At 40.8% G+C, this 25,707-nt stretch overlaps 2 protein-coding genes across 7 annotated transcripts; one reads left to right on the top strand and one right to left on the bottom strand.

The window, feature by feature from the left end:
- The first annotated feature begins 642 nt into the window (after window positions 1-642).
- LOC109487703 (major facilitator superfamily domain-containing protein 8-like) lies at window positions 643-8,106 on the top strand. The gene is made up of 11 exons (XM_019791744.1): window positions 643-788; window positions 1,268-1,365; window positions 1,638-1,681; window positions 2,510-2,753; window positions 3,639-3,752; window positions 4,337-4,528; window positions 5,023-5,125; window positions 5,756-5,890; window positions 6,126-6,229; window positions 6,383-6,645; window positions 7,238-8,106. Exons 1-11 carry the CDS (start codon window positions 706-708, stop codon window positions 7,448-7,450), a joined length of 1,593 nt encoding a protein of 530 aa, XP_019647303.1. The 5' UTR covers window positions 643-705; the 3' UTR covers window positions 7,451-8,106.
- A 3,335-nt stretch (window positions 8,107-11,441) lies between these two features.
- Window positions 11,442-25,476, bottom strand: LOC109487698 (mucin-5B-like). Of its 6 annotated transcripts, none has more exons than XR_002141257.1 (6): window positions 25,140-25,340; window positions 17,194-17,291; window positions 14,439-15,093; window positions 13,088-14,324; window positions 12,211-12,546; window positions 11,442-12,037 (listed from the first exon to the last, which is right to left on the bottom strand). XR_002141257.1 is itself a non-coding variant. In XM_019791732.1 (4 exons), exons 3-4 carry the CDS (start codon window positions 14,779-14,781, stop codon window positions 12,360-12,362), a joined length of 1,881 nt encoding a protein of 626 aa, XP_019647291.1. In that variant the 5' UTR covers window positions 14,782-15,093; window positions 17,194-17,291; window positions 25,140-25,340; the 3' UTR covers window positions 12,130-12,359. The 6 variants fall into 6 exon arrangements, 2 of the variants coding, with proteins under 2 accessions (XP_019647291.1, XP_019647293.1); XR_002141256.1 differs by having other exon boundaries at window positions 13,088-14,438; window positions 14,478-15,093; XR_002141255.1 differs by lacking the exon at window positions 25,140-25,340 and adding an exon at window positions 25,369-25,476 and having other exon boundaries at window positions 13,088-15,093.
- Window positions 25,477-25,707: the final 231 nt, after the last annotated feature.

Here is a 25,707-nt window from a genome sequence, read left to right as displayed (position 1 = left end):
TTGCGTTCTGGAAATGGGAAAATTTGTCAAGAATTGTGATGTACTGGAAAGGTTTAAAGAAATATGCACGCTTCTCAGTGGATTCTTAGTGTGTAAAATTTTCCACATATTTCAAAAAATGCGATTAAATAATTGAATTGGATGTGTTGATTATCCTTTTAGTTGTGATCTGGCATCATTCCTGCCATCATCGCGGATTGGCACAACAGTAGCAATCGGGTTGCGGTTGTGACATGGCTTGGTTGTGTGCTGTGTGACATAAAATAAAACATTTCTCACTGCCAGATGAAATCTAGTTGCTGGTCAGTATTGCTATATATTTTGTGAATCTTTTTCTTGCGCTGATAGAAATACATATCAATGTTACTTGCTCAGTGGTAATTTACTATGCACAAAGTGTTACCGCATTCAATATTGTATCTAAAAATGGTGAAATGAAGGAGCCACGAAGAAAACTTTGGTTTAAATTTTATTTTCAACAAACCGATAAATGTTCTTCAGCTGTGCCGCAGCCAATAAGTTCGACGAAATGTCCCAAGAGCAGAACACTAACAATAGTACAATACCTACAACCCGCTCCAAAGGTATAGTTGCGTTTCCGTTACGAACCGCTAGGTAGGGCGAATAGAAGGGCAAAGGTCGGCTAGCAGACGAACGTAACTTGGGGTCAGTTACAGTTTACCTGGGGTTAGGTAACGCACAAAAATGGCACCCAGGAAGACGTCTCGCGCGCGAGGGGACCCTGACGAACGCACAAAGTTGTTACAAAGCGTGCCACCGACTCAAAGGTAAGAGTGACAAGCCCGAGATGATTTATAACACTGAGCAGTGACTCCTCTTTCCTCAGATCCTGTCTAGCCAACTTGGCTCTTTGCGATAAAGTTGAAACAAGGTTACACCTCTGTTTACATCAACGTGTTATTAGTCCTAGCCCTTAAATTTGTAACAATAAACGTTGTAAATACGTTTTAACATGTCATTTTTCCGTAAGGTCAGGTGTTATTATTATTTTTTCTTCTTCTGGTTTTGAAGATCAAAGTCCATTATGTTAATCTAGCTGACACACTGTGACAGTTACTAACTACCATTAACGTTACCAATAATCATCATGTGACCTATGTCAAAGCTCAACATCTCTAAATTAATATAAAATTTAATAAGAAGTGGTGTGCATGTCATGAATATTTCAAGTCATAACCTTGTGGGAACGTAATGTAATGTTTACTGTACTTATCGTATTATTTTTTCTGTCTGTCCTACTTCACAGTTCCAACAGTGTCCAGTTTTGGGAAGATGACAAAGACACCCGCAGCCGCTGGTGGTCCATCAGGATCATGTACCTAACCATGTTCTTAAGCAGCATCGGTGTGTGAAATCTACTCTTTAATATCAACTATTAAATCAACGCTGAAATAATTACATTAATGCATTTTTCACTTGAAAAGTTCTATTGTAACATTAACTGTTGTTGTTCCTATAAAAATCGAAAGATTTGAAATGGAAAGGCCAATTTGAAAATAAACAGACGAAACTGTATAGTGTTAAATGAGCAATGAGCAATCATAGTAGAAATGTATGTATAAATCATGATATGAAGGTTTAAACGGTTCACACCATTCTTCTTTGTTTATCTGCAGGATTTTCCATCGTTGTGTCTTCAGTATGGCCTTACTTGAGAAAGGTAAGTTTGATGCTTGCTCCATGATGCTTTTCTCACCTTTGTTGACAATTATTAAGTAAGCTCCAAGTGAACGCCATCACAGCAAAGATACTGATGAGGGCCTGCAAGGGGGGGTCCCGACAACGCTCTACACTGAATTCGGAAACCTCTCAATTACGCTTTACGATAAATTCCAAGTGGCTACAACGCATTACGTAGAATTGAAACGGTGATTATGCTCTACACAAAAATATTAGAGCGGTCCGTCTACGCTCTATGTTGAATTAAAACGGCCGATTACGCTCTACGGAAAAGGGCTTGCGGGCCCCCACTGATTAGAAAATGAACCATTAATGTATCAATTTTTTTCAAGGACAGGAGCTAGGTGCAGGTTCAATTTACATTAACAGCATAGAAGAGCGACATGACCCAAGAAGCAGTAGGTTAAGAACTGGAACATACAATGCACACTAGAAATTAATCTTATTTTAATCACACTCACTCACTCACTATCCAGTTTATCGTCTGTTTTTTCCCGTCTTCCGAGGGTTAGACGTGCTTGCACAGTACAACTGAGGCTTGATGGCAGCACGCCACTTGTCTCTTTCCTGTGGGCTGATCTTGTTCAAGTTCAGGTGGTGGAGGTCCTCCCGTATGTTGTCAAACCATTTCCTCTTAGGGCGACCACGGGGGTTTGGACCCTCCACATCTAATGTGAGGATCCTCTTTGGCCATTTGTCCCTGTCCATTCTCTGGAGGTGGCCGTACCATCGTTAATCAGTTTCCATGATAAAAAGTTTGGTAGTCAGTTGTTGATATTAAAGTGAAGACTTGTCCTGTGCCCCACAGGTAGACCACAGTGCAGATGAATCGTTCCTAGGCTGGGTGGTCGCTGCCTACAGTCTGGGCCAGCTGGTTGCCTCCCCCATCTTTGGAGGCTGGGCCAACCTGCGTGACAGGACCAAAGAGCCCTTACTGGTGTCAATCTTCATCAACGTGGGGGCTAACACCATGTACAGCTACTGCCACGCCTTCCCTCCACCCAGGGGGGTCTACATGCTGGTGGCCAGGGCACTGGTTGGCTTTGGGGCAGGTATGTAGTAGCGAATATGCAGCTTAAGTTAGTAACGTTACTACTACTACTACACATAAAATGGCTTTGGGGCAGGTGTGTACCCGGTAGTAGCGAATATGCACTTTAAGTCAGTACTACTACTACTACTACTACTACTACTACTACAACACAGAAATGACTTTGGGGCAGATGTGAAGCTACTACTACGACTACACACAAAATGGCTTTGGGGCAGGTGTGTAGTAGCGAATATGAACTTTAAGTTAGTACTACTACTACCACCACCACCACTAACTACTACTACTACTACTACTGCTTAACTACTACTTTTATTTCAAAATCATCTTTATTCCATACAAGATGAATGACATATTAAATACATAGCTAAAAACCTAGGACAATCCTTTGTCTCATGTTTAGGTAACAAGAGGAGGACGCAAGGTGGACAGACAAAAATACAATATACTAGTCACTGTGTGCATCGGACATACAGACGTTCTCTATTAAAAATTGCCATATATAATTATAATTACGGGTACATTATATAACAATTACAATTTAGAGTTCTTAAAAAAGACAGCAGCTAAATTTTACATCTAATTTTTACAGTAGAACAATCCTGAAGTGCATTCCCAAGCAGGCGTGTTTCTGGCACAATAGATTGCATAAGATGCACAAAGTGCACACTTTCCCAGTCTACTTTTAAGATGTCTGACTACACACAACACACAAAACACTACTACACACAAAATGGCTTTGGAACAGGTGTGTTATTGGGCATATGCACCTACAACTACATACAAAATGATCACATGAAAAAAATAACACTCTATAATTTTTTATTCACAATTCATGGTTAAACATACTTCTATTTCACATACTTCTATTTCACATGTACAACAGGAAATGTTGCAGTTGTCCGTTCGTACGTAGCGGCAGCCACCACCCTGACAGAGCGAACATCCACCATGGCAACCATGAGTGCCTTCCAGGCCATTGGATTCATCCTTGGTCCAGGTGAGGCATCAAAACATCTACCTACATGCTGTAATATTGAATAATCTCCCCAACCCCTCATATGTGTGTTTTCTCTAGACAATAACCAAAGCAAAGTTGCAGAATCTGATACAAAACTTTGGCCAAGTATTGGTGAACATTGTGTCAGGGAAGCTGGTGTGTTACGCCGAAGGGCGGTTATACCGGCTATACTGATACAGATAGAGGGTAAATGATTTTTTAAAATTCAGCCTATTAGAAAATTACAAGTTCAACATAACTGTGAGTAGCATGCATAGTCCAGTGGTTACCCTGCCTCTGGACCAACAGGTCGGGAGTTTGAATCCCGGCTGTTGTCACTCACCAGACTTGCATGCTACTGGAAAGGGTTGCAGTCCTTTGGATGGGGCATTGAGCTGTGGTCCACTGTTCATTTTGCTTGTGGAAAGAGCTAGGGGAATTTTCCTAATACAAAGAACCTGTAAATACAGTACATAGCGTCTGTCTTCTCTGTCACGATCAGTGGGAGATTAGGTCTTCAGTGTGCTAAAACTGGATCGAAACCATTTTTAATGCTCAAAGACTGACTGCCCCTCCCCCAACAGTCATGCAGACAGCCTTCGTGCCCCTGGGTGAGACAGGTGTAGAGTGGAAGGCCATCCAGCTGTCCATCAACATGTACACAGGACCAGGCTTCCTGTCTGCTGTCATGGGCATCATCAACATCCTCCTGCTCATCTTTGTGTTCAAGGAATACAAGGTGGCAGACACTGCCGGGCTGGTGGTCAACAGTCAGGGTAAGGCTAGGATTCTGTCTTCTTCTTTTTTTGGCAAAGCCCCAGGGGTGGAGACATATTCAAAATTGAAAAGGAGAAAAACTAGACAGGCTAGACAAGACTTTTCTTCACTATTTTCTTTTTTAAGTTTTCAATGTTACTAAATCATAGACAAGGAAAGAGGATGGAAAACGGATGTGTCAGGCTAACCATGACAGGTTCCGGTTGTCTCAAAACTGGTTACCTGTGTTCAGTCCTGTACTTTGCGTTGGTTAGTATAAGTTGTATAAGTAGCTGATTAGTGAGGGAGATTGTTGTGGCCTTTCTAACATGCAAATTGCATGGTTTGTAAGTTTGTGCTATGAGAATGAATGATCTGCACAATTTACAATTCCTCACAGAAACAAATTATGTCATGTATTTTAAAGTGAAATATTTGATAGAAAGACATTGACATGGCCTTCCTATAGGGCAAGAAGCAAATTCAAGTTCATCTTGTTTCTACTTTCCAACAGAGATAGAAAAGTCGGAAGAGGAGGGAACAGTGGATTATTTTGCAGTCGTGGCAACCAACATCCTGTTCTTTGTCATCCTGTTTTCCTTTGCCATCTTCGAAACGTAAGTTCACATGGTGCTGAAATCATTGTTATTGTTAACAAAAAAAAGACTGCAAACTTTCCTGTTCTGAAGATATGATGGTCACAGTTTGGTCTTGTTCAGGAAACACTTACTATGCCCTTGTACTGAATAATTTTCTGCCAGTAAAACAAGGATCATGGTAGGTATTACATCTCAGTAGAGAGTTGTCCTCTGCAATTTCATCCAGACAACTGTACTTATCAGTTGCTTAGGCCTAGGGAAAAAATGTTGCGCTTCCTGTTTTAGTCCTTAAAAAAATTAGGGTCGGTAGATAGGGATTATCATTTTTCTTTCTTTCTTTTTTTATTAGACTTTGGGCATCTCTAGTGATCAAACTTAATATGCAAATTACAGTAATTTTAACAAAGTAAAACTTGCATGAGGACACTTATACTTTTCAATGTCAATTCTGGAAAACTGATTGTACAGCATTTCATCACTCAGGTGTCAGATCATGGAGCTAGAAAAGGTTGATCATCTAGAAAAATTTGTGTCCCTTGCAGGGATCCACCCAAAAAAAAAAGGCTAGGGTCGGCAGTTTTCTAGGGTCGGTCGGGAAACACAACATTTTTTTTCCTAGGCCTTACATACACTGCTGTGTTGTTTCAGAATCACCACGCCACTGACTATAGTGATGTATGCCTGGACCCAGAGCCAGGCTGTGCTGTACAATGGCGTCATACTGGGCTGTCTGGCTGTCCAGTCTGTGTGTGTTATGATCGCCATCAGAATTCTCTCCAGGAAGTGAGTACAAAAGTCAACACTTCACAGAACTGTACAGACATAATGATGCACTTAAATTTACGGGTTTGTGGCTAAGTAGATCTATTAAATTATATTACACCCAAACAAACCAATAAACAAACTTCTAATTTTTATTTGGAAACAATTTAGCCAGTAATCCAGGAAGCAGGAAAAACAAGGTCTTTTAACAAGTGTTTTCTTTTTTGTTTTGAATGCCAAACCTTTTGTTTTTCAGGTTTAATGAGAAGAGGATGATGCTTGTTGCATTTTTTATCATGCTCGCTTCTTTCGTCATGCTGATTCCATTTGGGAATGATCCCATTCCAAGGGTGGCACCAGGTATGTTCACAGTCCTGCAAGGCTGTGGGAAAAGTACATCTTTGATCTAAGAAGTGAAGACAAGGAAACTGTTACATTTCTCGTGTTTTGTTATGACAATTTATAAAAAAAATAGCACAATGTTTATCATAATTTCTCATGTTTTCCTTCCAGGTCTCCATCCAGCAGTAAACATCACCACCCCAAGTCCACACCCTCAAAACATCACTTTTGCCCCCAACGTCACAGTTCTCACCACTCCTGCAGCAACAACGCCCCCTAGGGGCTGTCCCTGGGACTACCACTGGTGCGACAACACACCCAAACTGTACATTGAACAGATGTTTGCTGGGTTCTTCCTCCTGGGACTTAGCTATCCCACAACCAATGTGTTATCTTATGCAATGTACTCTAAAATCCTGGGCCCTAAACCACAGGTACAGCATATTTGTCATTCAGACTTTGGGTTGTTCCATAACAAATTCTTCTGTGGTATTTCTTTTCTATAGTCTTATTTCTTTGTATTGCTTAAACCGTGAACCACCACACCCATTTATTATACTGTTATAATAATTACATTGTCCATATAGCAGCAGAGCATTCTATTCATTTGAAATGTGTATATATATTGGTATCGGGACATTGTATTGGGTAATTCACAATTGTGCATAGCTTTTGTTCCTTTTTATTCCTGTAAATAGAATCATGATGTCTTACAGCTTTAAAGTGCTCATTTGCATACCCAGTGATGAATTATGTCACAACTGTGATGCCATGAATGTATAGAGAGTTGAAACTGTGTGCGTTCTTTTGTTGAATGTCATTTTGGATCGTGTTTCTTGTAATAATGTACAGTCTGTTATTTTGTACTTTGTATGCCCTGCACTGCCTGAAAAACAGGTATTTATTTAACCTGAGTGTAGTTGCTGGTGAAATAACTGAAACTACATGTGTGTAGTTTGCCAGAATGATAGTTATGTTTGAAACACCTTGCATCCAAGCTGAAGCGCCGATTTTCCAATATTTCAGGGCACAGCGATGGGTTGGCTCACCGCCTCTGGAAGTCTGGCCCGTACCCTGGGTCCCGTGTTCGTCAGTCAGATCTACACGTCCTACGGCCCGCGGGTGGCCTTCGGGGCAGCGGGCGGCATCGTTCTGGTAGCCATCTTGTGGCTCATCGGAGTCTACAGGAGGCTGGTTCCTTTTGTTGAAAGAAATAAGATTCTCACCGATACTTCATAACTTGGTTCATAATGTTACAACCTTGCTGAGATTCTGTTTATAACCTGAATGTACAATTTTTAAAGCTTTTGTAAATTTGATGACAACCTGTACTAATTTTTAAGGGATGTGTGCAATTTTTGAATTTATAAGAGCTGCAACAACAGCAGTAATGGTCTGTATGTATCGTGTAATCGGGAGTGTGGATTGTTAGAGCTACATTGTATACTAATGTACTGTATTACTTAATCAGAGACAAGTGTATTGTGACATGCAGAATATGGTCACAGTTAGAGTCAAATTATTGCAAGATGTTAAAGTTGCATACCTCTCCTAATGTACCATATATATTTTTCTGCTGAAGCTGCAATATGTGATTACAGTACTTTCTATTACATTTGAATAATTTGACCTGCAGTCACAATCTGATCTATCAATATTATATATTTCATAAACTATGCAAATGATGTAATAAAATTTAAATGCCACACATAATCATTATATCACCTAACATATTGTACTTCTACAGACCAAAATTACCTCAAGAAATAATACATTTGCTCACTGCATCTGATATGTAGAGTCTCATGCAGTTGGGCCGTGTTTAAGTGAAGTCACCCAAACCGCGATGCGGGTAACTCACATTCCTCACACCTGGTCCACGTGCCACACACTCCTGTGAAACCGTGTCCGATCACAATTCGCCTGAGCTACATTTATTACTGTTTGATGATAACACGCAAGGTGGCGTGTTATTAATGTCAGAGGTCAACGACCTGCTTGCTGATGCCCCCCTCCCAGTGTATCTCGGCCGAATGCCGACGTGGTCCCGTCAGAGGCGGTGAAGCTCGCTCTAGAACGGACGCATTATTTGACCATTACTGCTCTTTAAGTTGCTGCCACGTAAAAGTTGGTATTGCATATAAATAAATATCACCCCGTAATCCATGACCAAGTGAAGTCACATTGAAATCACATTGCGTTCAGATGCAAATCGCGGTGCGGGAAAACCGATTCGAAACCACCTCTAGAAGTGGCTTGGGATCGAGGCGCTTTCAATGTGATTTCGGAGCGTTCAGATGGAGCCACTTGAAACCAGCTTCGGGGTAAACCACATGTAAAGCGCCTTGGGTGACTTCACTTAAACACGGCCTAAGTCATTCAAGCATCTAGTGGTTTGAGTCCAACTGAATGAAATTCCCTCATGAAAAAAATGGTTGACTCATATACATGTACATTGTACTTATTCTGGTAGCTGGAAACTTTGAAACATTTTTCAAAATGTGTGAAAAAATTATTCAAGTAATGAAAAGACTACAAAAACATAGATTTTGTGTATAAACTTTATAATCTGGTGTAGGGGGAAAAGCATGGCACGATATACATAAACACAATAATTATTATAACACATTCAGCACAAGTAGTGAGGAACCAACTTAAAGGGATCTTTGGGGGGCACAAATAATGGAATTTTTCTCGTATAGATCTACTGAACATAGTTGTGTAAATTATTCTTTCTTTTATCCTTTAGGTGAAATTTGTCATGTTTGTTTCCACCCCCAAGAATCCTTTTGGTTTAACCCGTCACCCATGCATGACAGGGCCAATCAGAACTTGGCTTTAGAATCAGCTCCTTGCAGGGTTGGCAATAGGGTTTACTTACACATACCTCATAACAAATGAAAATGAACATAAACAAACAATATATAAACCTTCCTTTGGTAGGAATAAAAGGATAACAAGGTATCATGACACTTAACAAAAATTTGTTACATTCCTGAATAAGTCCAATCTTTTCTGTTATGTATGTCATGTTTTGTTAAGTCACAAGTTTAACTTCACTAAAAATAATCTCCAAGCAGATCCCTTTCAGTGGCAAGACAATATCCATTTGCCACCAAAAGGGATCTGCTTGACTGTACAAACTCCTCTGGCTAGTGGATACTGTCTTGCCACTGAAAGGGATCTGCTTGGAGATTAGCTAAGTAGTGTAAAAATCAAGGATACATTGCTGCTAGATTAAGTTTGTGTTCCAGATTAAAGCAATGTAAAACATTGTAGTTTCCGTAATACAATGTTGAAACAAGAAATAAAATTATAATGAAACAAGCAATTACTGCAATGTTTAGCAAAATTACAGTGTTCAACATGAGACTTCAATTTATCTATCTATCTACAACATCATAAAATGGTATCACAAAGTCGCAATAGAAATGAACTGTCTCCATTTGTCAGCTGGTGACTCAAACAGAAGCTACATTATTACTAACATCATCGTATGAACATTCAAAGCAGGAATATTGCCATACTTAATCCTTATTATAACTTCAGTTACAGGTCAACTGTAGAAAGTGACAGTAATGGTAGATTTACCCAAAAGTGTTGAAAGTAGACAACACAAACCCAAGAACATCAGCTCCATTTTTCATAATATAAAACCACGCTGATAACATTCTAACCTAGCTGTCATCAGCTTTCCTATTCCCATGCCAAAATTTCATCTTGGCCAGCTCCTATGAATACAAACTCTCTCTCTATTAACTTGTCTAGCTCTAGTTTTGTCTGCTCCAGCAGACTGAACAATAAAGTCTCAGGCCACACCAATTTAATTTCTTGGTTAACGGATTCGCCCACTTCATTTTTTTCTGATTTGCAAATAAAAATAAAAATTCCGAATCAACTGCAAAATGCTCATATTTTGCCCTGAACAGTTGAAAACAGTCCTTTTCATCCTAGTTGTTACAGTTATTCCATCTTTCAATGCAAAGGTATCATTAAAAGTTCAAAATTCATTGTTTAAATTTTGAACCAGCCTGGTGTGTTGACTTCATGGCTCCTATTGTACCATTTTGGCCCATAATAGGATGCCTAGGCCTGTTTTTATTTTTTTTAATTTTTTTTCGCCCGCCCGCTTTTTCTAGAAAAATCCGTTAACCAAGAAATTAAATTGGTGTGGCCTTACTGAAAGATAAAATAACCTCTTGAGTACATAAAAATGTACATATAACATCAAATAAAACTTAACAACATGTACGTACTTACAATATATAGCATATTCCTCCTTTCTGAGTAAATACAAATGTAGAGCCAAATATAAAGTATAACTTGATATGCACATATTCCCTTTGCAACTTCCAAAGCTGTTCAGTTCCTTCAAGAAACTTACTTTTTCCTCGACAAACAAGAGCTACCCTCTACATGATAAAGTCAGTAAAGAAGACCAAAATAATAAGTGCTGTACACATACATGTACATGAAGGCGTAAAAGAATACACATCATGTACTGTACATTTCACATACCTCAGAAAGAGACAGAGAGAGCAAAGCAACTGAAAAGAAAAGTTTAACATGAGTTGGGAACAACCTTTTAACAATTCTAAATGCTTGTTTCTAGAAATGTAGCAAAAATTGCACACCCCATCCTCCAACCACCTAAAATACAGAAAATGGTTTGATCCAAACTTCCTACTTGTATATGTAAGTTTTCGTACCATACAAACATGAGCCCAGTATTAAGTTCCAAACTGTTATTGCTTTCAGCATCATGGCACAGGGGTTCCTGCATTGCTTTTTTTGTCATTACACAAAACACATAAAATTCTTCAAAAGATCTCACTCAATAAAAGTAATTTACCTAAGGCCACACCAATTTAATTTCTTGGTTAACGGATTTTTCTAGAAAAATAATGGAGCGGGCGGGCGAAAAAAAAATAAAAATAAAAACAAGCCTAGGCATCGTATTATGGCCCAAAATGGTACGATAGGAGCCATGCGAAGTCAACACACCAGGCTGGTTCAAAATTTAAACAATGAAGTTTGAACTTTTAATGATACCATTGCATTGAAAGATGGAATAACTGTAACAACTAGGATGAAAAGGTCTGTTTTCAACTGTTCAGGGCAAAATATGAGCATTTTGCAGTTGATTCTGAATGTTTATTTTTATTTGCAAATCTGAAAAAAATGAAGCGGCGAATCCGTTAACCAAGAAATTAAATTGGTGTGGCCTAATAGGCATGGAATAACTAAGGCCAAATTCAAATCAATGGGACAGGGAGAAAGTATTGGCAGACCTGTATTCATTTGTCTGAACTTTTTGACTGTGTCCATGGCACTTAAAAACATTTAACTAATGCGCTGGAGTCTAAAAACTTGCACATCAAAGTTTGAATGGCAACTCCTGTAAACTTTTTTTCAAAATTCATCAGACTGTTGACTTTAAAAACTTGGATATGGAAATTTCCCTCAAAACTAGCCTCTGGCACATTTCACAGTATCAGACTATCACTGTATCAGTAGAAATTTTGCTGCCATACATGGCACCTATAGTAACCCTTGTTGTTTGTGAAGCAGTGCCAAAATGCAACTTACATACTAAGGTCTGGGAGATAGCGATTGTGCTCGCAAGGCTCAAAATACTTTTCTTTTTAGGGTGTGGCCTGGTCACATTCATCGTAGACTATCATACATGTACAACTTTGTTGCAGTAGAATTTGAAAACTGTCAAAAAGGATCAAAGATAGCATTTTCCTTACCAAACATGGCTGAGTTTTGTACAATATATGCACGACTACGGTATCCCAAGAATGCCATAAGTTTACAACAATTATACAATCGTCTACCAGATACCTTTGACCCAGTGTTGACGTCACACTTCAAAGAACCCATGTGACAAGCTTCACTGGGTCAGTCTACTGAGGAAGACCAGAGTGACTGGTCGAAAGCTCTAGGTGAGAGAATTTTTTGTGTTGGACCAAAAGTTTTAACTTTAAACAACAATTGTACAATAATGTGACTGGCCCTAGAATTGCAATATTTGATTCACCATACCAAGCCTGCAATTTTTCTCCCAAGTGCATGCTTGGTATTTTGAGCCCTGGAAAGTTTGGAAATGTTTGAGACCAGATAAAATGAACAGCTGGGCACCGGTCTACCAGTTGACGACAACGCTCACAGAACCATCGTCGCCCTTGATGACCTTGGGGCTCCCAGGTGTGGCAGACTCGGGGGTGTCCTGTGCATCAGGTGCCCTGAATGAGATGGTAGGGTTCTCTGATTCAGGCACTTCAGGGTTGTCCACGGTTTCGGGTATGTCAAGCAAGGCTTCATTCACTGGGCTGGAAGTGATGAGTATAGAAACAAGTTACATACACTATTTACATGTCGAATGTTTGTGAACAGATTTCAGACAAACATATAAACATGAACAGCTTCATAGGGGTACCTACATGGACATATTTGAGACACTTGTTGACAAGAACTGGACTACAAATAAGACACAGACATGCACAAATAGACACAGGCAACAACATGATGCCCCACTATAACAATGTTATAGCAATAGAACAAAAAAGTACAAGACTAAAACAATGTGATTTTTGTTAAGAACTGTTCCCCTCATTGCCAGTCACCTTATTAAATTGTTAGCATGCTATATACATGTAAATACGTACATGTAACAGTCACACTTTGTTAGTAGCTTTGTTAGAGACAGCAGTTACATATAAGGGTTTACACAAACAGCATTAGCAGAAAGTATCTTTTGTAATGTCACAGAAAAGGGGAAGCAAATAATAACTGGAAGTGGAAGTCAGCAGCACATGCAGCTCATGGTCAGCGCCATTCAGACTGCGATGGGGAACAAGGAACTAAGTCTACCTAGCAAGTGAGGGGTACGGCCCTGGGGCCTGGTCAGTTCCTGTTGGCTGGACCACGTTGTTTGTACCTGATTGGGGGCTGTACACTGGAGGGGGTTGTTCTTCTGTAGGCACGGCCTGGTAGGACGCCGACGCGGCCTCTTGCTGCACGTGGTTGCTGCTACCGTCGGGCTGCATGCTGGTATTCTTCCCGTCCTCCACCCTCCCGGAGCTGTGGCTGGACTGACTGGTGTTGGAGGACTCCAGCGGCTGCTTGGGCTTGTCGATGTCGTCCTGATCGGTGATGTACGCCATGTTCACCTGACCGGAGCTGTTGCCGTGCTGGTACACCGACGGGCGCGGGATGGTGGTCATGGGGTAATCGCTCAGCGAGATGTGGGGGATGTCGCTCAGGAGGTCGAAGGACTTGCTCTTCTGCCGACGGCAGCAATGAATGATGGCCCACAAGACGAGTGCGAGCAGGATGACTCCAACAGCGATCACACAGCTCAGGAAAATGACACAGCCGGTGTAATCCAGTCCACGGATCATGCAGAAGGATGCTGTGGTGTTTGCATCAGTGGTACTTGGTATGGTGGATCCATCAGCTGTGGTTGGCTGTGTCGGCTCACTGATGACCCTTGCATCAGTTGCTGTAAAGTTAGCCCCTTGAAATACGATCATTAGGGACTCATTAGCATTGTTCATCAGGCTGTTGAACTTATCAGCAACTCCCTCACTGGCTGAACGGTTGACTTCTACTGTGACAATGGTGGAGCCACATCTTAAGTCGTAGCATCGTGTGGCAGTTTTACTGATGTTGAGCCAAGTAGCGACTGCAACACTGCAGTTCTGGAGAAAGTCTGCTTCGTAATCCAAGGCGATCTTGCAGTCACCGTCAAATGTCACTCTCCAAGGACCTGGTGTTGTGGTGGTCATCATTGTAGTAGTCTGGGTTGTTGCCATCATTGTGGTGTTTGTTGATGCCATGGTGGTGTTCATTGGTGCCATGGTGGTGTTGTCTGATGCTGTGCTAACAGTGGTCTCCGGTGTACCTGTTGTCAGACTTGTACCAGCCGTGGTATTCATAGTGTCAGTAGAGCCCTGCATTGCAGCTGTGGTATTCATTGCACCTGTTGTGCCTTGTATTGCAGCCGTGGTATTTGTTGCAGCTGTAGTGCCTTGCATTGCAGCTGTGGAATTCATCCTGTCGCTAGTGCCTGGCATTGTAACTGTGGTATTCATGGCACCTGTAGTGCCTGGCATGGTAGCTGTGGTATTCATGGTACTGGTAGTGCCTGGCATTGCAGTGGAACTTATTCCACCTGTAGTGCCTGACATTGCAGCTGTGGAATTCATGGCACCAGTAGTGCCTGGCATTGTAGCTGTGGTATTCATGGCACCTGTAGTGCCTGGCATTGTAGCTGTGGTATTCATGGCACCTGCACTGCCTGGCATTGTAGCTGTGGTATTCATGGCACCTGTAGTGCCTGGCATTCTAGCTGTGGTATTCATGGCACCTGTAGTGTCTGGCATTGTAGCTGTGGTATTCATCCTACTAGTAGTGCCTGGCATTGCAGCTGTATTTGCTCCACCTGTAGTGCCTTGCATTGTAGCTGTGGTATTCATGGCAGCAGTAGTGCCTTGCATTGGAGCTGTAGTATTCATGGAAGCAGTGGTGCCATGCATCGTAGTTGCTTGACTTGTGGTGCTCATCACGCCAGCTGTGGTACCCGTTGTCTGACGTGTACTTGCAGCCTGTGTGGTGTTAGGTGCCGGTGTAGTTGTCACTTCGACTGTAGCTATTTGTACCTCCAGATGCCCCAGCAGTGCTCATCCTTCCTGTTGTCACCACAGTTGTGTTGCCTACTGCCTGTGTCATTCCTGCCATCGTGGTGTTTGCTGCCATGCTGCTCATAGCAGCTGTGGTGGTTGCAGAAGACGTGCCGCCCTGTCGATTGGTTGTAGTCATGGCCTGTGTTGTTCCCGTGCTGCCCGCAGCTGATGAACTACTCATGGTGGTTGCACCTGCAAAAGGCAAAAAGAGACTTTACTATCTTGAATATACATGTACCTGTCAGTCACCAATCAACAGTTACATCGTGAGAAATATAAAGATGGCCCTGTACTCCCTAATCATGCAAATAAGGTCATAATTTACATAAATTGGAATACAACGTCTATCCCATATCATACCTTTGATAACATGCTATTTTTATGATTTGAATAGGATGTTTATATGCATCAATGTACACAGTGTGGTATTTGTTTCCAGGCAAATTACATATACATTCAAGTAGAGCAAAAGGAAACCAGCTGTTCCATTTTTTACAGTTTATGTATACTTTGTTATTGTTGTTCAGTCAAAGAAACTTTGACTAGTAGAATAACATCCGACATACAGGCTACATAAATTTTCCACCCTGAAAATATGCATAAAGAGATCTCCAATGCAGCATCCCCCATATACAAAAGTATAATCTCAAAAAAACTATTTTTCAAAGCGGTTGATATACGTAACCCGTCAAAAAATCTTCACAGAAGTTAGCTGCAAGCTAAGCAAATGTCAACACACCTTATACCAAGCAAGCTATGTAATTATATAAAATTTCTAACCCAAGACAATCCAAGTAGAGGTTAATGCCATAAACATTGAAATTTTGGATTCAGTGTTAGGCCACACCAAGTAAATTTTATGGATGACGTCCTTTGGAGACCTTATATCCAATGCGAGAGGGCGAAAAAAAAAACAAGAAGGGCCCTAAAAAACAAGATGCCAAGATTAGAAATATACTAAGAGACAACAAATGTTAGGACACAAATTGAATGAGGTGACACAGTGTAACAAGCAAGAAGTCTTTTATTCATCATCAAAACAGCAATAAATCAGGTGGAACAGCAGTTGTCGTCCTGTCCTGTTTTCGCGTTACGGGTTTAAAGTCAATCTGACGATTTGCGGCACTGTCGCGACTCTTTGGTCATAGTTACAGGAAGCGGAATTTCTTGTGTTTTTTCTAGGAACAGGCCAAAATCAATGCGCGCGCGGACGTCATCCATAAAATTTACTTGGTGTAGCCTTATGTATGTGTCAAAGGCCTTGGGATACATGTATTATTTTTACTGGGATAGAATGAGTTTACAGACACTGGGGTGAGACATTTCAGGCAGACTTGAGTCCCTCCAACCTACGTCTTGTTATTTTTAGTTGACATTCTAACCTCTCGTTTCTTTCATACAGCCCTCAGACATTTAGAGAGCCCAGTTGAACATGGAGGTTAATTTCATAAAGGCAAGGCTGGCTCAAGCTTAGCCTCTACCAGGCACCGCGGATCGCTGGAAAAATAGTAAAAATTGGCTGAAATAAAGGGATAGTATACCAGAGAAGATCCAGGGCCATAGAAGCTCCAATTTGCGACCCACCGTGTTTTTCCAGCGATCCGCGATGCCTGGTAGAGGCTAGCTCAAGATTACAGTCACTCAAATTTGCAGTCAGGCCTCGAAATTAACTTTATTTACTATTGTCCCAAAATTGTCCCAAAAATAGATTCCAATTGTCCCGAACTGAGGATGGACTGTCCCAGCCTAGGCCTGCTTTTCAGGAATTAAGACAACAGTAAAAAAACTCAATTTCAATTTTGCACAACTTGAAGTCCACTTTATAATATTAGACGTACAGTAAATATCATTTTTCCCAGACTTTAGGAAAATACATGATACATGTAGTATCATGGGCGCACCACCATCTTCAACACCCCCCTCTCTGACATTTGGAATCCCTGATTGGTCAAATTCAAATGTTTGTCAGAGTATTATGGGCTGCCGGAGTCCTGCTGCAGGATGGATGGATCGCGTTCCTAAAATGACGTGGAGGCTCTCAGAATTTTCCAATTTCCCCGAAATTGTCCCGAAACGTAATTTGAATTGTCCCGAGCTGAAAATTTAGTGTCATTTGACACTGGGACAATGTTAATTTCGAGCCCTGGCAGTCACTCCATTTTTCCATTATTAATATGCACATGTAGTATTTTGAGCCCTATAATTGGTTTGCTAGTCATAGAGCTTCACAAAGTCAACACATTACATGGAACTGCATTTACCAGTCATGCATGCATGCATCATCGACCATACCTTGTGCTTGATGACTGCAAAAGCCCAGAACAAGGAGTAGAAAGAGCAGCGTCTGCATCTTGGGTGTTCTCCTAACGGCTCTCATCTTGGCACTGGAGCTGTACAAAACAGAATATCACATGTATGTCACATACCTGTCAGAATTAGATCTCATTAACACCTGCAATATTAACTGTAACGCTACCCCTCCCCATCTGGCCTGCCAGCCATTAACAGAAATGTACCTCAGTCTGCGTTTCCAAAGCCAGTGTTCGATGACGGAAAATTGATCCAACGTTTAAGCCAACAGATGTGGTCATATAATTCTGATTGAGCTGATGGGACGATATAGACGGGTGGGTGGCTTTGTAATGAAATTGTGGAGAAAACAAGGAGGGATGACATCATTGCTATCACCTGTTTAGGTAGTGATGGAGTCTAGAACTGTTAGTGCCCAGCAAAATCAATCCAGTCATGATGAGAATGTTCATGAAGAACAACATTAAATTTTTCACTTAGATTGAAATCTATATAAACAAACAAATCAACAGTTTCCAAGCAAAAAATGGATCACAGACTATTCACTTGTATATTAAATTTCCATCATAACTGTAAAACAAATATTGTTTGATGAATAATGGTTCTATCAATACAAAATACATCCTTTTTACAAGCTCATGATCTGAGTGTCTGATAGTACAGGACAGGGACTTGACAGGGACTTGATTATTGCTGATTAATGCTGAATAGCAGATACCATTCAAGAAAACAGATAAATGTCCTCAAGCTGCAATAGACCACTCTTATCTCTCAAGATTCCATCTCTTATCTACTCTTCAGACCTGAGACAGCAATTATGGTAAATCCATTTGTTTCCAGGGGGATTTTCATAGTTTTGTAAAGTTCTTGGTTGACACAGTGCATTGGAAATGTCAACACAAAAATAAAACCACTATACTAGTAGGAATATTTCAAGATTTACGGTATATGATTTTCCTTTCCCATCCATGGGAAATGAGATGAGGCAGACAATACTATAAGCTCAGCCTCACTGAGTGCCGGATGTCAGCAAGATGAAGAAAACGAATGGTTAAACATCGTTAAGTGGGCAGTCCCCCAAAATTGCTCCTCTCCAATCAATACCTCAGCATTACCAACAGTCAACGATCGGCGCTATCATCTGGTCACGTGACGCAGCGGTTTACGCATCAACAGTTACTGAGCACCATATTGATGAAGAAGAGTGTACACATATTGGATTTCTTAATTTGCACAGCCATTAGTCCACAGGTGTATTCAATTTCTTGGTTTTGGAATTTGCTGCTTCATTTTTTTTTGTAGTCGAAAAAAAAGTACCATTCGGGTTATGAATCAACCCCCATATACTAATATTTTGGTACACATGTACCAATAGTGTCTTCCTTGTCATTATGGATTAGCCTTTTCCCTGCTGTCTAACCCTGTTTTCAATACAAGTTAGTTTCGCTGAGGTATGATGCGTTGCACAAGAAATATAGTACCCCTAAATCTTACAAATACAGGGTGCTATATAGATGGTACTATATGTGCAAACTCTGCAGGACAAGAGTTAACTTTGGTATATTGACTTTGTGCCTCTAGACATGGTAATATTTGGGGTCCATTACATGATGGCTATTCTACCTAGCTTATTCCTTTTTATTTTCATTTTGCCCATATTGATTTCTGTAGGAAATGAATCTCAATTCAATGATTTTAGCACATGTGATTACTAGTATGTACTAGTATATCAACTGAGGCAAGGACATAAACAGAAAGTGCATCTCCCAAATGACACTTTATTGGGGGGCTTACGCTGAATTTTGAATGCAACGACTTTTATAGACCGATTTGTCAACATTATTTATGAAAATTGGGGGTAATACCGGGACATCACATTTGAATATGGGACATCATTATCATAGCTATTTACCATCATTGGAGTGATTTGGACATAATCTTGGTACTTAAGAATAAATTATACATAATGTGACAAAAGGGGGCTCCAAAGAGAGAAATCGATTGAATGCTTCCCCATCTAGTTGCACAAACCAAGCATTATGATCTGGACTGGCATTTTGGATTGAAAGTAGGACACTCTGCGATTTTGGGGGTTGGTAAGAGTAAAATTGACCAGAAAGACGTACACAATGATGTCAACTCACATACAACTTACATGTAATTCTGTTGGGTACCCTATAGCTAACTCATATAGCCACAATTTGAAAAAAAAACTAATTAATCAAATAGATCTACTATAAATGCATCACTGCATCAGTAATCCTATGCTACAAACACTTAAGATATCCAGGTGTTCAAGACATTCCTGAGAAGACCTTGAGGATATTTTTTTTATGCTGCAGTCTAAGGTTACCCAGCTGAATTACGAGAGTTGACAGTTGGAATCATCATTATTCAGTATGCCAATAAGGTCACATACATCGTATGGGAGGTTTACGACTGCAAATTGAAGGCATTCCAGGCACAGTTGTGAATTGCCATTTGGGTCGTACAAAAATCAACGGGCTTGTGGCGGAAATGGTTGTCGTACATCCTCGTTGACGGTTGGTACTGTCATAGTTTCCACTGAAAATCCTACAACAGAAAAATGGTACGACAAATGTGATTGAAACTTAACGTATGCACAGAATGTAAGCCTGGAGGCCTAAATACTTACTCTGAACTAACACCAACACTAATGATACCATCTCGACAGAATGTAAACAAAGAAAGCATCTTGGCTGGGCCAAAATTAAACACCGAACAAACATGTACTGTACATGTGAGGCATTTTGAGAGAGGCTCGCAAAAGGTCATGGCCAGAAGGCTAGGAGATACACATCTGTTTGTACTTCACTTCTAGGCTTTTCTCTCTTCCTGCTCTGGGTTATGTCAGATGAGTTGGGTGTGGTGTACATGTACATGTCGTGCCCGTAGCCAAGATTTTGAATGGGGGGGTTCTTCACACTGCTTGAGGGGACCTCGAGCGCCGAGGTTCCTAGGGGGGTCCGGGGGCATGCTCCCCCGGAAAATTTTGAAAAAATAAACCTTCTAAAATGGCATTTCGTGCATTTTTGAGAGGATTTCCAAGAAAAAATCAGAGATAAATTTTTATTCAATGACAAAGGGAGCAGTTTTTCTATGATTCCAGTCTTGAACCTTTACATAAAAAGTGGACCAAAAAGTGGACCTTTACATAAAAAGTGGACCAAAAAGTGGACCTTTACATAAAAAGTGGACCAAAAAGTGGACCTTTGAGCCTTGTGGGGGGGTTCTTCCGAACCCCCGAACCCCCCTGGCTACGGGCATGCATGTACATGCATGGTTGAGTGGTTGGCAACCCCCCTCTGGACCAAATGGCACACATTCTCCCCTTCTTTGTGAATTCTGTAAATTACCATACATACATTGGGACTTAATTCTGCGGTAAAGGGGAAAAGAAGGCTTTCGCCGAGTTTTGAATTTACGATTGAAAAGTGGAAGATAAAATGCATATTCACGGTATCAAAATGAGAGGTCATCACCGGGAACATTAATCCACTGCATAAATTTTCAAGATTTACAGTAATGACGTGACCAACGGAAACTTGGAAATGCTATCACTATGGAAACAGAGCAGTTTGTCACGTTGGCACGGAGACGACTTAGGCATCAGGTGGCAAGCCGCAGGTAAGGAAAAGCTAACTCCCACTGCCTACATGTACCATTACTCCAAATCCCTAGCAACTGTCTGTAGTGACACTGGCACCATATTAGGTCAGTATCCACGTAGAGTCGTACGTAAGGCCTAGGAAAAAATTGTTGTGTTTCCTGTTTCCCGAGAAAAAAGTGCCGACCCTAACCTTTCTTTGTGTGGACCCCTACAAGGGACATAAATGTTTCGAACTGATGATCAACATTTTCTACATAGTATGATCTGACACCTGAGTAATAAAACAGTTGCAAGTTTTACTTTGTTAAACTGTATTGTATAAGTTGGATCACCAAGATTGCAAACATCTAATAAAAAATAATTAAAAAAATAGAAAAATTAAAGCAAAAAAAAAGACACTACCTAGTACCTACCGACCCAAATTTTCTTTTCAAGACTGAAAGTAACAGGAAACACAACATTTTCAGGCCTCGAAATTAACTTTTTTCACTATTGTCCCAGAATTGTCCCGAACATAGATTTCAATTGTCCCGAACTGAAGATGGACTGTCCCAGCCTGCTTTTCAGGAAATAAGTTGATGACAAAAATAAGAAAACAACAACTGAATTTGTACAACTTGAAGTCCACTTTATTAGTAAATGTAGGGAAATACATGATAATATAATGGGCATGGCACCATCCCTGATATTTGGAATCCCTGATTGGTCAAATTTAAATGTTTGTCAGAGTATTATATATTTATAGGCTGCCAGCAGTCTGCAGCAGGATGAATGGATCGCGTTCCCAAATGACGTGGATGGTCTTAGAATTTTCCAATTGCCCCAAAATTGTCCCGAAACGTAATTTGAATTGTCCCAAGCTGAAAATTTAGTGTCATTTGACACTGGGACAATGTTAATTTCGAGCCCTACATTTTTTCCCTGGGTGTAACGTCTACACTAAGCTTCTTCGTGGAAATCACCAACAAAACAGCATGACGCAAGCAGGTTGCTATTGGCTGGGCCCCGTCATTAAATCTCAAAGCCACTTTGGGGTCCATTTAGATTATATGTAATGCAAGATTTTAAAACCAGGTTTCAAAGCCCTTTGAAAGGTCAGGCTACTTGGAGGTATAGAGAATCCATTAACACTGATCCTGCCATGAGAGTACAAGAGGATGTATATGACTTATAGGATAAAATAACTGATAATCCACAAACACAACCAACCCAACATCCACACATCCAGATCCAGGGAGAGTACACAACTAATCAGGAGATATTGGCACAAAAGTCGGTGTCACACAGCAGGAAAGTAGCTTGCCTGACAAGTCTGTGAGCTAAAAAAGGCCATTTTCACAGCACTATGGCTGGTATGTGTACTCTTGATCATTGCCCGATTTTTACCTAGGGATTGCCCAATGTTCATACTAATCATAGGTCCCTGAGCCTTGTCCAATGTAGCAGATTTTAGGTGATAAATAAATACCAGTACTCGATTTTGAACATCTGGCGATTATAAAATTCAACCGATGGTCAATGACAAGTTGACGCCAGCTGAAATTCTGCATCAGATGGGGTAACTAAGGAACTGCAAATGTCAAGACACGGTTACATAAAACCAACGGAGCCATGTGCATACTGCGGCCCTTTCGGGATGGAACTAAAGGAACAAGGAGATCAAATGTTTTGCCACTTTTATTAACCAATTGTTAGATACCAGAGCATATGGCAGGCACTTTTCTTCACTTGCACACTTCAGAATTGAGTAAATGTCATGGATTTTGAGATTTTCATGTATAATTCAAAATTTATGAAAAAATAATATAATAAAAATAATAAAATGATAAGTCTGAGACTTGTACCTTGTACCTTGGTCCCTTAACCCAGGCCAGAGTTGTGGGGGCACTGCATAGTGGAGTGTCTGACCATGTGCCTTCATCCCTCTAGGCTGTCTGAGACTACAATCAGACTAAATATTATGTAGGTGTGGTCGATTCCTAATCCTATTGTAAATTCTAAATACCAAAACCCATGCATATTCTAAATACCAAAACCCATGCATATTCTAAATACCAAGAGTCATGCATGTCCAAACTTTTAACAATGGTCCCCATTCTTTGAATATCAGTGGTACTACAACACCATCACACGGCATATCAGATATCTAGAACCTTTGCTGACATTGTTAGGACTAACTAACATGTTGACAAGGTGATTCCTTATAACCACTCAGGTGTGCCAGCACATGATCAGTTTGCTGAATGACCTTGAAACCTGACCTTGATCTTGTTGACAAGAAGGTCCTGTGTTATATACAGCGTGTGTCCACACACCTGTCCAACATGTCTCTCACATAAGGTGTTTTACCCAGGAGTCCAAACATGCCGATTTTGCGCCCTATTCCAAAGACACAAAGGAGCCATTCACAAGTTAACCAATCAGCCGCAGTGCCATCTATTGGCAAAATTTTCCACTTACTCTGTCAGTGATGACACCTCTCAGGGCTCGAAGTAGTGTAAAATCCTTTAACATTAGAGTGAGCACTTGTTTTCAAAGACGGGTAGGGGAAGAAGGCATCCATGGTGGGCGCATCAAGTGCATCACTGTCAAAAAATCTGTATCAACAATGGCAGAGAGGTCACTCCAAAAACTGCTAAACATAATACCATAGAAATTATTTCAAGATTAACAGTAGTACTCAATTAGAGAACTCCAAAAAACATGGAAAACAGTCTGGGTCCCACATTTGCTTGGAAATTAGAAATTACCCACCTGCAACCTCAGCAATTTTTTTGCTGAGGTTGCAGGTAGAAAAACAGATAAAAAAGAAAAAAAAACACTTTGCAATTTTGTAAGGGAAACAAAATTTACAAGATTGATATCATGATACATTCCCTATTCAAAATGGAAGTGAAATATTTCAAGCCCTGACTCTGTATTGTGTCAGTCTTGGATATAAACATGTATGCATGCCACAAGAGTTAGGTAAAACCACAGACACCACCTACTACCTATACGGATCAATGGTCAATCAGCGCTAGAGATAGGGAACAACATAGCACCAGGGTAACGTCTGCTTCTGGATTTTATCCATGTAGCCAACTGCAACGACCCTGACATTCCTGCGTAGCAACTGTCTACAGGTTTATCTCAACAACTCCATGGCAACAACAAGTCTTAACCTACACATTACATCATGACTGAACTTCGCAAGAAAATATCAGGAAGGGAGTGGCTGAAGTAGCCTAGCATAACCTATAACAACAAAATGAGAAGTTATGAAGTGAACTTTAAAAAATGTGGAACTAAGCTGAATAGCTCGGTGGTAATAGGCCATTAAATGTAAACATGCCCAGTCAGAAGGTGTGAACAAGAGAAATGCACGATTAGAAAAAGAGACTTAAAATGTTTGTAGCGAAAAATCCTAATTCTTCACAAGAAAGCTCATCTGACTCTGAGAAACAAGTACTAGTAACCATGTCTCCATCCATACATTGTCATGCTTGGATATATAGATTTTGGCAATAGTAATATCCTACTAGTAATATGGAATGTTTGACATCCTTGAGGTCATGGTTTGTATTTTTTAACTACCTCCTCTTGAAATATACTTACAAGTTTACTAGATGACAGATGGAATGAATGTCCAGCAAAAACACTGCAAGTTGCAACATGCAACAGTAATTTGCTGGGATCAAGTACACACTTGCCACCCGACAACACGTTTTTGGAAATTATACAAGTGAAACTTTGAAAAGGAGGTCAAAACAAACAGGACTGCAGGACTGTTGCACAAAAACATATCTTGGTGATATATATATAAAAAATAGCCACCAATGACCACAAACATATCGAGAGTTACAGTATTTCAAGCCACTGGTAGCCTAGTTTTGTTTGATAGACTGCTGTGACACTGGCCATTGACCCCTGCAGGACCTTTTAGTGTCACCAGGTGGTGCCGTCTCCTCCCAGGTTTTCCCAGTGATTTCCTAGTGGTTTTTCTTTTCTGTACATTTTCCACCCACTGTGCTGCAGCTGTCTAGCAGAATCAGGATCCGACAAGGAATACAAAATTGCCAACAGTTTGCGTACATTTCATACAAAAGATGGACTGAAGGGATTTTTAAGGAGGACAAAATGGGTAAAATGTCAAAATCCTAGTCCACTGTCTAGCCTACAAAAACCACATGGTCTTCTGTGTTTTCTCTTATCCCTTTCCCTTCGTACTTGAAAGAAACAAAGAGATCAACCCCAATAGAAACTGTCTACCCCGTAGCCATATGTCTAAGCATGCCGCTAAATCACGGGCCCTCACCTCGCGATAACGGTTTTCAAGCGCCACATGCCAAGCAACGCGACCGGAGGCAAGGTTGTCTCCTCCACCTGGATCCTTTTTCCTTCGTCGTGCTTTCCTTCGAGCTATGGCGCCACAATCTTTGGGATGCACTTCGAGGTTGCACTATTCCCTCGCACACACGCAAGTGTCAGCTGCTATTGGAAACGCAGTAGCGAGAAATCTTTGGACAAAGAGGGCGAGTCAATACCTTGCGAAACGCCGGAACCACACACACTGCTCCCTCAAAAGCAGATGTCTTCCGCCAGTAGACGTGTTGGAAGCGGACCCCAGACTAGACGGGGGAAATGTTGTGAATAAATTATGCAAGATTAAGCCATGTCTGTCATTGGCTCAGGTCGTGGGAAGGACAAGAAGGAGACAAATGCAGCTCATCCACACCCAGGAATGATTAGGTATTATTATAAAAGGAAATGAATAACAAAACATAGCAATCAGTTTTGACTCACAATTGTCACTTATTTTCTCGGCCACTGATACCGCTGAGGATCGCCGTGAAATGTAAACCGTTACATGTAACCAAGACAAC

This window comes from Branchiostoma belcheri, unplaced genomic scaffold, assembly GCF_001625305.1.
Source record: "Branchiostoma belcheri isolate BF01 breed outbred unplaced genomic scaffold, Haploidv18h27 scaffold9, whole genome shotgun sequence".
NCBI lineage: Eukaryota > Metazoa > Chordata > Leptocardii > Amphioxiformes > Branchiostomatidae > Branchiostoma > Branchiostoma belcheri.
This window is presented reverse-complemented; position numbering and strand designations above follow the sequence as displayed.